The 13748-nt window shown below is 43.2% G+C and overlaps 1 protein-coding gene across 3 annotated transcripts in view; it reads right to left on the bottom strand.

The window, feature by feature from the left end:
• The window catches only part of LOC139731554 (probable JmjC domain-containing histone demethylation protein 2C), a 177068-nt gene that overhangs the window by 25950 nt on the left and 137370 nt on the right, over positions 1-13748 (bottom strand). For all 3 annotated transcript variants that reach the window (XM_071642438.1, XM_071642440.1, XM_071642439.1), the window contains 2 exons: positions 8665-8830; positions 141-2077 (listed from right to left, as the gene is read on the bottom strand). In XM_071642438.1, coding sequence (XP_071498539.1) covers positions 141-2077; positions 8665-8830 — 2103 coding nt within the window. The remainder of the gene's footprint in view (positions 1-140; positions 2078-8664; positions 8831-13748) is intronic.

The raw sequence follows: 13748 nt of genomic DNA, 5'->3' as shown, positions 1-13748 counted from the left end.
CTCACTACTTCCTTACTATCTCGGAAAAAAAAAAAATTGCTCTGCACACATTGCTGTACAAAAATATGGCACAATGATTCATACATGCAAATTTCAGCAGTGAACATACGACATCAGCAGAAGGACATTCCACTACATACCTGGTGTATCTGGGCCCTCTCAAATTCCTCATGCTGGAGAACCCAGCTGGGTGGTAATGGTAGTCCTGGATGCCTCTGCTGCAGTGCCTGCAATTGGGCCTGCGTCATACCTGGATGAAGGGTACCCTGCAACGCCGTGGCGGCGTGCTGCGGTGACATGATGCCGTGGAAGCTACCCATTGGCATGCGTGCTGCCAGAGCGTCTGGCTGCACCAGACCAACCAACCGCTGGGCATGGAGCTGATGATGCTGCAGGGTGTGCTGGTCCAAACCGGCCAGAGAGTGCGGGAAGTGGTTGCCCAGTGAGGGTAACGGCTGCTGGAACATCGAAATGTGCGCCGGGAACATGGCGTGGTGGGTGATGGGGTGGTGGGCTGGAATGTGACCGACTGAGGGTGCCGGCACAAAGGCACTCGGCGAGGCAACAATGGCGCTGGGGTTAGCCGTGACTCCAGGAGTCCTGAGAGAGTGTGGAGACGGGGTGATGGGCTGGTGCCCAGGGGAAGGAGTGTGGGGATCAGCAATGTTGAGCAACCTAGCGTGGTGGTGCTGGATAGAGTCTACGTGGGTGACCTCCGTGTCCGACAGATTGGGGTCACGATACACCTGCACTGGTGTCTTCAAGTCAGTCACCAAATTTGATTTCCCAGTTTTGTCTTGATCTGAATCTTTCACTTTCTCTTGTGACACTGATTTAACACTCTCACTTCTATCACTGCTGGCTACACTGCTCGTTTCTCGGCTGATGTCTCTGGCTTCAGGTCGCTGGATTCGCTCTCCAAGCACGGCGCGATCCTCAACTAGTCGACTGGACAGATTTGGTGCACTGGTGGTAGCAAGCTTTGTTATTTCATTCGATGATAATTGAGGGACATTTTTATCCATGCCTGATGGTCCAATCATTACTCCATTTCCATGTGATATCACTGGAACAGAGTTTGATACTGCTATAGTCCTATGTGGCAGTGCATTTGGCAGACTGCTGCTGCTCACGTATGTCGACGGAGGTCCACTACTAAGTGGCCTACAAGTATCACTGCTACTCGTTTGAAACACACTGCTAATATTACTGACTGGTTGGCTCACACTAGTTGTCTGCGGTTCCCGGGAGGGAGGTAATTTTTGAGGAACAGAACTACTGAGCTCTGAATGTCTACTCACTTGCGACGCAGTTGGCAAATCTTTACTCAGTTCTCGTGCGATGATGCCAGCAATAGCTGAAGTCAGCGACTGCTCGCAAGACACAGACTGGCGGCTCCTTTCCGCAAAGTGCTCGGGCACCACTTTTCTGATTGATTCCTTTTCAGGAACTGAGGGCCTTGAACTTGTAGGCCCTGCAGAATCTGACTTTGACTCCACCATTGGTTGCAAAACTGAGGTACCAGTAGGCGTACTCACTTTGTTCAAATCACCACCAGAATGCGGTCTTTGCGGAACACTGTCTCCACTCTCCAGCTGTTTGGCTCGTTCCTTGTGCTCCTTTTTGGACTTTTGCTTGCTCTTTTTCACACTGTCAGGAGTCGCAGAGCGAGAATCCTTCGTCTCAACGCTAACAGCCTGTTCCTGTTTGTGAAGCGCTTTATTCTTGCTTGTTTTACTACTATTGTTACTCAAGTCTCCGCTGTCCCTTGACTTTGGAGAGTCCACTGGAGCAGAGGTGGTAGACTCCACCTGCCAGTCTTTTTCTGGTAATGACACACGATTGTTTTTAACTGCTGCCTCTCCAGCAGGCAATTCGGGCACGGTTGCTTCTTTTGTTGACTCGCTGCGGTCTTGAGATGATTCAGAGCTGCCGGAGTTGGATCTTGGCCTCTTCAAGGGTGTCGGCGATGAAGGTTTCTTCTCCTCCTCCACCTGATCACCGGACTTTCTCTTCCTGTCTTTCTTGCTCTTCTGCACGCTGCAGGACGTTGCCGTCTTGTCCTTGCCAGCTTTATCTGCAGAGAAGGTGGAGTAAACAAAAGTCTATAAGCCATGTTGTTAGGCACCAACACTTAGCAGCACAAATCTGTTCTGCACAAATGGCATGGATATGTTGCACATGGCATGTATCATACTCGTAAACCCCCTGAAAAGAACTAATGCAATTTTTGAGCGATGACATATCCCATTTGACAGAGGAAACCGGGCGACGCCAGGCCTACGAATCATCAAGCCACAATGCGGTTGCCCGAAGACTGCTGGGGGAACAGTGTAATAAGGAAAACACCCTGCAATCAACTAATGTGGCCCTTCAACGCATGCCTGTCCCAAATTGGAACTGACACGTGTCGAGTAACTTCAATGCAAATTTAGCAAAGCAACTGCAGCTATTCTGTGATCAACAACCAGCCCCTCTTTTGTTTTGGGGTTTGTTTTTTCAGAGGTTGGGAAATGGGGGGGGGGGGGGCATAATGTGCAATCATCACTTGCCCAGTGAGGACAAAAATGTATCCTATTTATCTGCTAGTGCATGGAAATGAGATGTATGCCTGATAACTGATCAAGTTCTAATTAGGCATGCTTTTCAACACCCTGGGCAAGGCGGCATGGTATAAGTATGGCACAAATTGGAAACTACATGTACATGCAAGTGCTGGATCGCTCCACTGGAAAACTCAGCTTGCTGGCATGTTTGGCCGGCAGTGTCCTACGTTTATGACTCCTTGGACTTTTCAGGACTTTCATCATCACCCTTTCCCCTCTAACTAACATCACACCTGCACACAGCGTGGAAATTAACCAGACTTCCTGATCCCCCGGCAAGTATCCTGTGTGAATAATTTCATAGTCCCCCGTCTCAAGCACCCTTGGTCTCGGTGGAGAGCGGCTAATTGCTGTAATCACACCTCCTCACCTCAGCATTCCTTAATTCCCATCCCAAGTGTGTGAATAATCCGCGGGGACGTGCCCTTTATTACTGAGCAGCATGAGAGTACTAAGAAGTATTTGCCCATACACACATAGTCTAAAATTACACTCCTGGTTTTCAAACTCTGCCTCAAAATTGCTCAATTTGCATTACCAACATGTACCCTGCTGGTTACTTATATTCATTCTTGTAACAAATTTGAAAAATAAAATGGAACAGAGTGACACCTTTGGACTTTTTGTATATGTTTTTTATATTCTTTTAAAAATGTATTGAATATGAATTTGATGGCTCCATCTTCACAATTCTCTTTGTCTTTAAAAAAAAAAAGTCATTTCTTGTCTTGTGCACTATATGCTGTCACATAGAACAATGTCATTTAGAGAAAGGAGATATATACAGCAGTTTTCCTTCACTGTTCACATGATGAATATTTCTGAAATAGTTTTTTTTACATTCTATTCATGATCAGCCTACTACCATAACCTGGGGGGGGGGGGGGGGGGGGGGAATAAATTCACTAGATATCATTTCATACATTCACACTTAATGGGGACTCCCGGAATTCTTCAGGCAAACCAAGAATGGATTAGATCTTGGCTCATACTGCCAGACATCCAACTGTCACAGGACATTCTCTCTTACATTTTCTATTCCTGCTCGATTATCAAAGTGCTTTGAACTACCATGGGAGGGGGGAGGGGGAGGGGGGAGAGGGGAGAGGACATGGCTGTTTCTTTGTAATTATCCAATTTATCCCACCTTATCTCTCTATCCAATGCACAAGATTTCGTCACACACCAAATCCAAAGGTGTACTGACAATATTTCTCACAAAGCCAAACAAACTAAAGTGAAATAATATTCCACAATCTGCAAGTCAATCTCCCACCACCCTATATGGCATACACTATAATTAACAAAAAGTTTTGTGACTGGTGCAAAAAGACTATCCACACATTTTGAATGAGTGAAGACTTGGCCGTGATGGGGGAGCAGCCAACTCCATTACCCCACTACATTAGCCTACTTCGGTGTGGCGGAGAATGAATAACAACTGCTTTCCGGGAGGATTTTCTCCTCTTCTTCCCCCTCGTTCTCTCTTTCTGCAGTGCATCTAAACCCCTCCCCATTTCCTAATAAAAGGGGGGGGGGGGGTGGGAGAGTGGGGGGAGAGAGGAGGAGGGGGTGAGAAAAAGCTGCTCTCGTAAAAAGGTCAAGAGACTGGCTGTTCTCAAGTGTCTAGGGCTGCCAGCCTCATAACCTACTGGAGTTTTGAGGAAAGGAGAAGCTGCCAAGCCATTTCACTAAAAGCATCAGCTGTGACTGACCCAGACAGCCACAGCCACCCAATTCAATTCACTGCCGCTACACAGCTCAGCTGCAGGCACCTAGGCTAACTCAAATTTAAAGGGACCACCTCTTGATGCTAGGGGTGCCAGATTTGTGACACTTAACCACGGAAGGATTTTTAGCAAGAATTTTTTTTTCAGTATAAGATGCAGACTATGAAAGAAATATTTGGAACAGAGCAAATGGCCTATACCATGTTGCATCAGAATTACATGAAGATTGTAGATACTGAAAGGGGAGAGTTAACTGCAGAAAAAAAATATCAAACTTGCAAAACCATTCCTGCATCATGATATAGGCACCTACTTATATATTGGATAATCTCTGTTTTTAAACTAAATTGTTTTGATGGCCTATAAGCCTCATGTTGCAACCACAAATTACACCTTGTTGGTTTTGTTTTTGTTCAGTAGGACATAGTGCATCCATGCCATGACAAACAGTCAAACAATGCTGTTTGTCTCTGTAGCAATATAAAGCAAGGGGGCACAAAGCAAGTAATGTCAAAGTAAAATAAAACAAAGTATTCGAGATGCAGAAAGAACCTGTGTTCATGGAATTCACTGATATTCATACAATTATTTAATTAGCCAACTCTTCATTTGCCAAATATCGCTATACTTTAATAACAATCTGTTACTTCTCATAATCTTACTTCATTTCTTCAATGAATGAAAACTACAAAATTCTTCAGACTAGGCCTATATCATGCTCATGGGAGAAATGTGTGATTCCTTGTTGTGAACGTTTCACACAAAGCCTTATGTATGTTTGATCAAAAGATTTAATGTCGAAAATGACATTCTCAATCAATTCTGTGGCTTTGTGGGTAGCACTGGACCACAACCAACCTGAGAAGGTCAAAGGTGACAGACAGCACACTGAGGAATGAACACTTACTTCAATGGTGACAACTAAGTGTTGAATGAATACATTACGTACCAAAGATCTGTGCTAACTGTGTAAAAAATAAAACACAGGATATCGTTCTCGGAAATTCAAGCAGAGTAGACCTACTTACAAGAGTGGAATTGCAAGCATTGGTTTTCATAGTAAGTCAAATCACTGTCCCACTTTATTGAGTTACTGTTATAGTAACCAGTATGATTTTTACCTCGCACCCCTTCATACAAAATTGATATCTGATTCCTTCTGCACTGTACTCCTTATGAGCTTAGGTATCTTTCTTATTGCTCCCCCCCCCCCTTCCTTCCTGAGCTATCTTCTACCCCAAGCCTACCACCCTACCCTCAAATTGCCCAAATGTTGTATCCTAGTTGGTGATTTTCAAATGTCTGAACAGGATTTGAACATAGTCAAAGACGGTTATTATCCGAACAATTTCCTATTTCAGTTGTTCTTTTTTTTTTTTTTTTTTTGGGGGGGGGGGGGGGGAGACACGAAGGTCAACCAACCTCTGGTATGACTGACTACTGTCACAAGTAGCATTCCTACGGCTGGCAGCCAGGGCTCGGGGCACAGAGCGGGTCACGCACTCTAGCCCACTGCACCACAAGACATCAGTCTAAGCACGCACACCCATTCACTGCCAGTCTACATGACAATACCCACAAGTTTGTTTGTCTTCGTCTCAATGCACTAACTACTCTGTGGCCTCTCCTATTTACGTTTCCTGCTGCTAACTTTTTTCTATTATCAATTTTTCCCCTCCCTCTCTTCTAAACCAGAGAGAATCCCCTCTTTTTCTATTTATCTGTACATAGTACTTGCAATTCTGCTTTACAATTCCTGGACTTTTTTTTTTCAACCCCTAGAGACTGCAGTCTTGGACAAAGACAGTTTGGGAAAAGGGAGAAGGGGAAAAAATTGACTGCATTTGGCCTTTTGTATGGATAACAAAATAGGCGATCCAAATGAGTCACGTAAGAAAGAGGATTTATGGTGGGGGGGGGGGGGGGAGGTTTCCTGATTCAATTGGAAGCGAACTGTGAATAGGCACACATTGATTGCTGTTGACTTGCATCAGTACCTCGCAAGCAGAAGACAGGAAAAGGGTTCAAATATTTTGCCCACTGAACTCGTACTACATGTAGCATGCATAGTGGGAATGAGATAGGCCTAAGTAAAAGAGACTGGGGGACCGGGATGGGGTGGGGATAATAGGAGGGATGCCCTCCTTCTCCGATATCACCAAGCAACCTGTTCAATGATTCACCCACCTCCCCACATCTGCTTTGCTCCATCTTGACAGCGTATTTCAAGAAGTGGTCCCCCCCCCCATATCACCACATGCCAAGAACTGGCCACCAGCACTTTACAAGCAGCAAAACCTATCACACACTGCAGGGACAAGTTCCGAGATGGCACCGGCTCTATCCTCATGTGTCCATGACACACACAGCCCAGCTCGCTTCAAAAGAAATGCGATCTTTGCCTGCAATGGGGCCAAGAAAACTGCCAAGCTTGTAGGCCTAACCACTGATAGCCGTGGCCATGCTCACATTCATGACATCATCTGGCATTGACTGACGCCTACGATAATCCCCCTTGTTTCACTCTGAACTGAAATCACTTTCCTCTAACCCAAGTAGCACTTCATCTCGTTTTGTTGTTGTTGTTGCTGCTTTGCTAGCTTATTTTGTGAGACATTATTCAGAGTTGCTGAGGGCAGAGTTCACTGATTAACCCAAGGTAACTTGAGACTCACTGTGCGAGCAAACCGCAAAACCCAGATTTCCATTCATCCACTCCTACGCTGGACATCTCTATTCATCCTAGCACGACTTCTCCCTTATTCTTTTCCTGTGATTCAAGTGATTCCAATGATTCACCCAGTACAGGCTGTTGTGTGTCTGGGAAATGCTCTGTAATCTTAATTGCATGACTGGAGAATGTTTTGCCTACCTCAAAAACAAAAGCGTAGAGTGTAGGCTAAACTTAAGGGGAAGACAGTATCATTTGCAACAGAAATGAGATCTGCATAACCTAAACCAACTGGGAAGTAAGAACTAATATTCCTGTAAACAGGATTTATCTCCCTCTTCTTCTACATGCATGTACAGGACGAAATTGAAGATGAATGATCTCATTTCACTAGTATCACATTGCACAATTGACAACGGCAGCCATACATATTCTCTTGATCCAGGCTTATGGAAACAGTACTCATGGCTTGAATTCCAGCCACAGTGACATCTTGCCACATCTACATCTGCAGTATTCACTGTATGTCTTCCTTATGGAACACAGTGGGCCATTCACTATATCTGTCGATGAGTTTCAATGAGGCTATCTCCTGTCATGTCTAATATATCATGGGCCACTGGTAATACAGCCACTCAATAAACCAACAGGGATGTCTGGCTGGAAAGAGGTCATTGACCCCCCAGTGCTATACACCACTGCCTCTCCCAGACTCAAATGGCTTTAGCCAGTGAATTCCACTACTGTGTACTTACAGGCCGCAGTTCCCTTTCCTGTGGATCACACATGTGCTATAGATTGTCCAACAAATGATCGAAAGGAAATGACATCATTTGCACAACCTTGTTGAAAGTCAGCTTTCCAAGCAAAAGCATTCATATGTAAATATTGGGGGGCAGAAGAGATAAGGTCTACGACAATATTATCAGAATGGCTTCAAAATGTCAACGAAACTCCATGTGAATCTGCACTTGACAGAAATACTTTTTTTTCCCCCTTGTGGCCAGCATTTCTGAACAAAGAAGGAAAGAAAGAAGGATCTGTTTCTGTATGGGGGAAAAAAAAAATCCCATCGGGCACAACCACTTAACACTTAGGCACTCTACTCTATTACAGAAATTCTCCTACAGGATATACAACATTTGAGGTCAATCCTCAAATTTGAAAATGTTCCAAAGCTTGCTGCCCTGCATGGATGCCAGCATCTGTTCTCACTTTCAAACTGAAGCTTCAGAGAAATGTGCAGAAAGCAACAACTGGACATGGTACAAGTTCAATCATACAAAGAGATAAATATGAGCACACTGAAAAATCCCAGAGATACTCAGGGAGCCTTTTGTTCTGTTATCTAATTTATTAATTTGAAATGTGAGATATGAGTACTGTGCTTAAATGCATGACATGCTGACAGATTTTGGCTATACTGTAAGCATTTGCTCTCACTTTCGAAGTGGTTGAGCGAAGCACGTGCGAACTCAACCTTTTGTAATGACATATGTACAGTAGTCACGTGCACCTAGCTGATGGTGATTTGAATAGATGCTCCAAGAAAAACCACTTTGATTTATAGTAAGGATTCATCTTTGAGTTTGAAACACAAGGACTATGTTCAAAAGAAAAATCACATTGTGACAAATTCCAGGAACTGTAGGCTCACCTAATGTCTTGTCAGCTTTCTCTGGCTGTTCCGCAGCTGGTGGGGTGGGGGCAGGGGTGACATCCTTGTCCTTCGATCTCTTCTTCTTGTTGCTAACGATGGTCTGCTGACTCGTGGGCGCATGGCTTGGACTGTGGCTCCTCGGGATGGGACGAGTGTGTGTGGTCTGCAAAGTACGGAAGAGACAAAACAACCAAAAATCATGTCAAAAATTCAGTTTACCAGGCATGGCAGCTACATTAAGGAATACAGTGAATTTGTTCAATATATACTCGACATACAAAAATATGAAATATTACCGGCAAGTGTCCTGTTTCATTGGAATTTAGAAAAAAAAATCATATCCTATCTCATAAGATATGCGACATGCTATGTTGCCATCGGATACTTAATTGCCACCGATACTTCTCTGGCTGAGATTCTGAAGATAAACAATGTACATGGTATGTTGTATCCATGCCAGCTCTTCACCACCATTGAATGTGGTAATGGGTTCCAGATCATGAGACAAAGAGTTTCACTTTTGGGACTAGATGTATCCGCTGCACTACAATTGAACAAACGAGAGTGCAATAAAGTGCTGATTGCATTTGCAAATGTTCCCTTTTAACACTTATGCTTGATCATTTGTCTGTAAAGTAAGGGAATTTCTTGGAAATATATCACTAGTATAGGCCCTATAGCTTTAATAGCAAAATTCAATTTCATCTCCTCAACGTGGGAGAGGTTTGGCATCTTTCATGAACTCAAAACAGAGAGAAATAAGTCGTCGGGTGCCCGTGCATTGGCCGCTAACGCAATACAATTTGTATTGCGTTAGCGGCCTATGCACGGGCACCCGACGAAGTGTAGTGTACAATACTGGCAGTAAAGATGACAGTAAAGGCCAGAGTGAAAGCGACACAAATGAACATTAATGAGGAAATGCATACGTCCATAATAGGCATTTTAAGATGTCATACAGGAAACCATTGGCATGTAGGCAGGGGAAACGAAAGCAACACTAGGACCTTTAACCCGATGAGGATGGGCTGATTTTGCTAGATAACACAAGCATTTCCCACAGACACCTACCGGAGTGTACTCAAGACTTGTCTTCAATGGGTTAAAATAGGAAGAAAAACAAGAACAAAGTAACTGGAGACACGAAGATTGCATAGCCGTGCCACTTATGAGCCCAACGTGGCCCATTACAAGACTTGTAGGAAAATGGGAGCAGCTCCCCCCTCCCCCTCTAAAAAAAAAAAAAAGATGAACCTTCCGTGCAAGATGACACGTATGTCCCCCGCCCCCCATGTATGCACTGGGCGTATGGCCATCAAGTGCCTCATGCATATTTATTCAGACCAACCATCAACTTGACATGCGAGCCCAGCAAAATGGCGAGACACAAACAGATTTGGATAGGGTCAGAGAATACCTCAAGATGGGGAACAGCTGGGGTGAGAGTATGGGGTGCCCTAAATAGGCAGGCGAGTGAAGGGGGACGAAGGGAAATAGAGGAGAGGGGGGGGGGGGAGCGTATAACATTTGTGTCACAGTCATGTAGGTAAATGTAGAGGCAGGGTTTATGTCTCTGGGACTGGGACCCATAAGAGATTCCCCGCAGACCTCTAACTTTTTACATCACCAAACTGTGGTTGATCAAACCACATTGGCAAGCAGAAACATTATTCATTCACTGGCTACTCTGTCAGTGGGTTACATTTCAAGGCTCCCAACTGACATCGAACAACCCTGTCGACCCATTTGTTCCTCCCCATCTTCAAAATGACATGACCATGGCAACATATCCATGCACTACATACAAAGTTTTAGTTACCAAACCCATTTGGGGATGGGTATGGAAACAGTAAGGCTGTTTTCCACACATTTTTAGAAAACTTTGCAACATCAGTAACGAACATAACATATGACTGCCACTTAACCACTCAAGAAATTGTTAAATGAAACAAAAGAATACAATGACCACCTCCCCCCCCCCCCAAAAAAAAAGGATACAAACAAGGATATCTCATTATAAAACAGGTAAGGTATTGCTTTCTAACCCTACAAGTTCATGTCTTAAAAATACTACAGAATACTTATATTATATAAATTGCCATAATGATAGTTACACAATGTGCAAAACCTGGAAAATAGTGCCCTGATAAACCTTTTACTATTAAGCTCATAATATCAGCAAGGCTGCAGGCATTAGCATTATTACTGACTACATGTGTGCAAATTTGGATTGGCATAGGAATATCGCGAAGAATATCTTTAATCACCAATTAGAATATTCCTTCCGATGATCGTGATCTGCGGTGATACTTGTAGTTTTCATACTCGGAGAATTCAGCCAGTTCATATATCAGTTTCTAAAAGCCTTGGTGCACCCACGTTCCCAGATGACATGCAAAGCTGTGATATAGACATTTGACTTATTTCATACCTCAAACTTCCATTCAGAAAAAAAAAAGGCTTTCAAAATGCTAAAAGGTTAGAGAAACCCCACTTGGGTGAAGCTCACTCGGGTCAGACTCCAGGTACTGGTAACAACTTCTTAGAAAATGAAGTCTGATCTTCTCCCCATACGGCCTAAACACCTCTTCTCATGAAAAAAATAAGCCCTTGCTGGGAATTTTATGGTCCAATCTTCCATTCAAAAAGAATATGACAAAAGACCAATAAGTAACCAAGCACTGAGGATAATAGCTGTCTCTACCTGTCTCTAGAAAAGCATGTGGAATCTCTCATAAATACCATAGCTTCAACATTCACAATCCATCACCACAACTGACATGACATGCTACAGGCCTAAATGCTCTGTGATCATTTATTTTGCCAATCTCATTTGACACAGCTCTATATTTTTTTTTTTAAATGTATGATGCCTTCACACAAAATGCCTCTGACAAACTAGAAACCATGTATGATATGCTAAGATATCCAAAGACTACTGCATTGATGCATGCACACTCCCACGCTCAATCAAGTCAACACTCTGAAGGTCATTCACCTCTGTGACCTCTCTGGCAGCAGTGCCACCATCACCTGGTTAAATGTAACATTTCAAACTGTGTCAACCTCCATGAATGTAGCATTTTCCACTATTTTTTTTTCTTTAATGAGGTGGGAATTCCTTTTGACCTATCAGTTTATGAACTTGTATTATAATCAAAATAACTGGCCTTAAAAATGCAACAAGGAAGAGTTTCAAGCAATTTTCAGAAAAAAGGTGGGGATCAAAGAAACACACAGCCAACACCAACATTTTGTTGTGAATAAATACCATTAATGCATATTATAATATACTGCACAAAGCTTACTGCTAATTGGGTACCAGTATTAAGGGTTTTCCAGAACAGTCTGTCATCCTGCAAACCCATACAAAACAAACATCCTTTCTGCCTTTAAAAAAGAAATATAAATAGGCCATCCTGACAGACATAATCCCACACTAGCATGAAGGCATGTCAAAGGAAAGGCAATCCCATTCATTATATAGTGCTTTGGCTGCATTTTTTTTTTGGGGGGGGGGGAGGGGGCTCTCCTGACCACTTGACATTTTTGGGATATGAAATTTTGCCACCCCAACAACAATATACTACATTTAAAAAGAAATTACAACATTGGAGATGTGTTCTTTCCACTCTAATATGTTACAGGCTCATCAAGTCACATACATGTATCCTTCAGAGCTGATTATGACAGTGCATTACCAAGTCATTTGGCAATGGAACAAAGATAGAACTATTTTCTTGATCGACATATTCCGGAAAAAGTATCACATAAAGAACAGTTAACTTGGGAGACCTTGCCAACTCCAGTCCCAACCAACCAACCCCACCCCCCCCCCCCCCACAGAAAAAAACAAAAACAAAAACCAAACACCAAAACTAAAAAGAGAAGAGGAAAGTTTGCTGGTACTTATGACATAACTTGAGTGTATAGCGATAGGCTTACAAACAAAATCAATCATAATATCACAAACGTCTGGCCCTGAGAATGTGGCAGGGAGAGCATTCATGAAGGAAACTAATAGCCTTATGAGATTTACACATCAATAAATTCACACGCACAAGGTTTGATTCCTGATTTCTCAGTATATAATCGAGACACAGCCACTGAAATGTGTGTGCATTTGTGTGTGTTTTCAGCAACTTGATTGCTAACCCTTTATGAACAAAGCAAAGTTATTTCTAAACAGGCCCAACTTACCATGCCCTGTTTGACTGAAATGTCACATAAACTCTGAATTTATCCACACTAAAATATTTGCATGCTTCCTCTAACCTTGATCTACACTTTCACATAATCATAAGATATACCAGTATCACAATTTTTTTTTTTATTGCTGTAATGTAATCCCTTATTTACTTTTTTTCTTATGAATTTCATTTGTAATAGAGAAAACGCTAATTGATGATGGCTTCTGAAAAATGAAGTATAAAGACCCTATCCTACCTTCAACCTGATAAAAAGCATACCAATACCTGGGAAAAAAAGTGTTTCTGACGTAGAATTTGAACTCATGCTTTCCACCATGCAGACAATGCCCTCCTATTCCTCATGCATAATGAAGACACTCAGTTTCAGTTTGCTTCAGCTAGGGTCTGGATGGCCCATTAATCTTGCATGCGTCAATTCTAAGAAATGTGTCTGAATGAATGAAAACAAGGGGGGCTCCTCTCTTTCTACCCCCCCCCCCTTTTTCAACAGAGGAACGGGGGGGGGGGGGGTTATGGTGGATTACACTTCAGAAAAATTCTATATTGAGGAGGTTAGGGGAGAGGGGGAGGAGAGAGGGATAAGGGAGGTCAAGAAAAACATAAAGGGGTCCTTCTTCCTACATGCAAGTCAGACAGGCCTCGTGATAATCTGAGACGGGAGACGTGTTATGGTGTGAAACTATTCTCAGGACAGAAGGAGCAATAACACTGAATGACCGCATGCATTATTTTTGGCATATGGTCTTCATATCATCGTTTGCGGGTGTGATGGGAAACTGGCTCTCACATTTCTTGGGCGCCAATCTCATTGCAGGAAGTGTTGTGACATGTCATTGAAAGGCATGCTCCGCCTAATAGTCTTTCTTTTCT

This window comes from Diadema antillarum, unplaced genomic scaffold, assembly GCF_040938485.1.
Source record: "Diadema antillarum isolate AM-2024a unplaced genomic scaffold, OU_Dant_1.0 seq00000378_RagTag, whole genome shotgun sequence".
NCBI lineage: Eukaryota > Metazoa > Echinodermata > Echinoidea > Diadematoida > Diadematidae > Diadema > Diadema antillarum.
The sequence above is the reverse complement of the archived record's forward strand: the minus strand, read 5'-3'. Positions and strand labels throughout refer to the sequence as shown.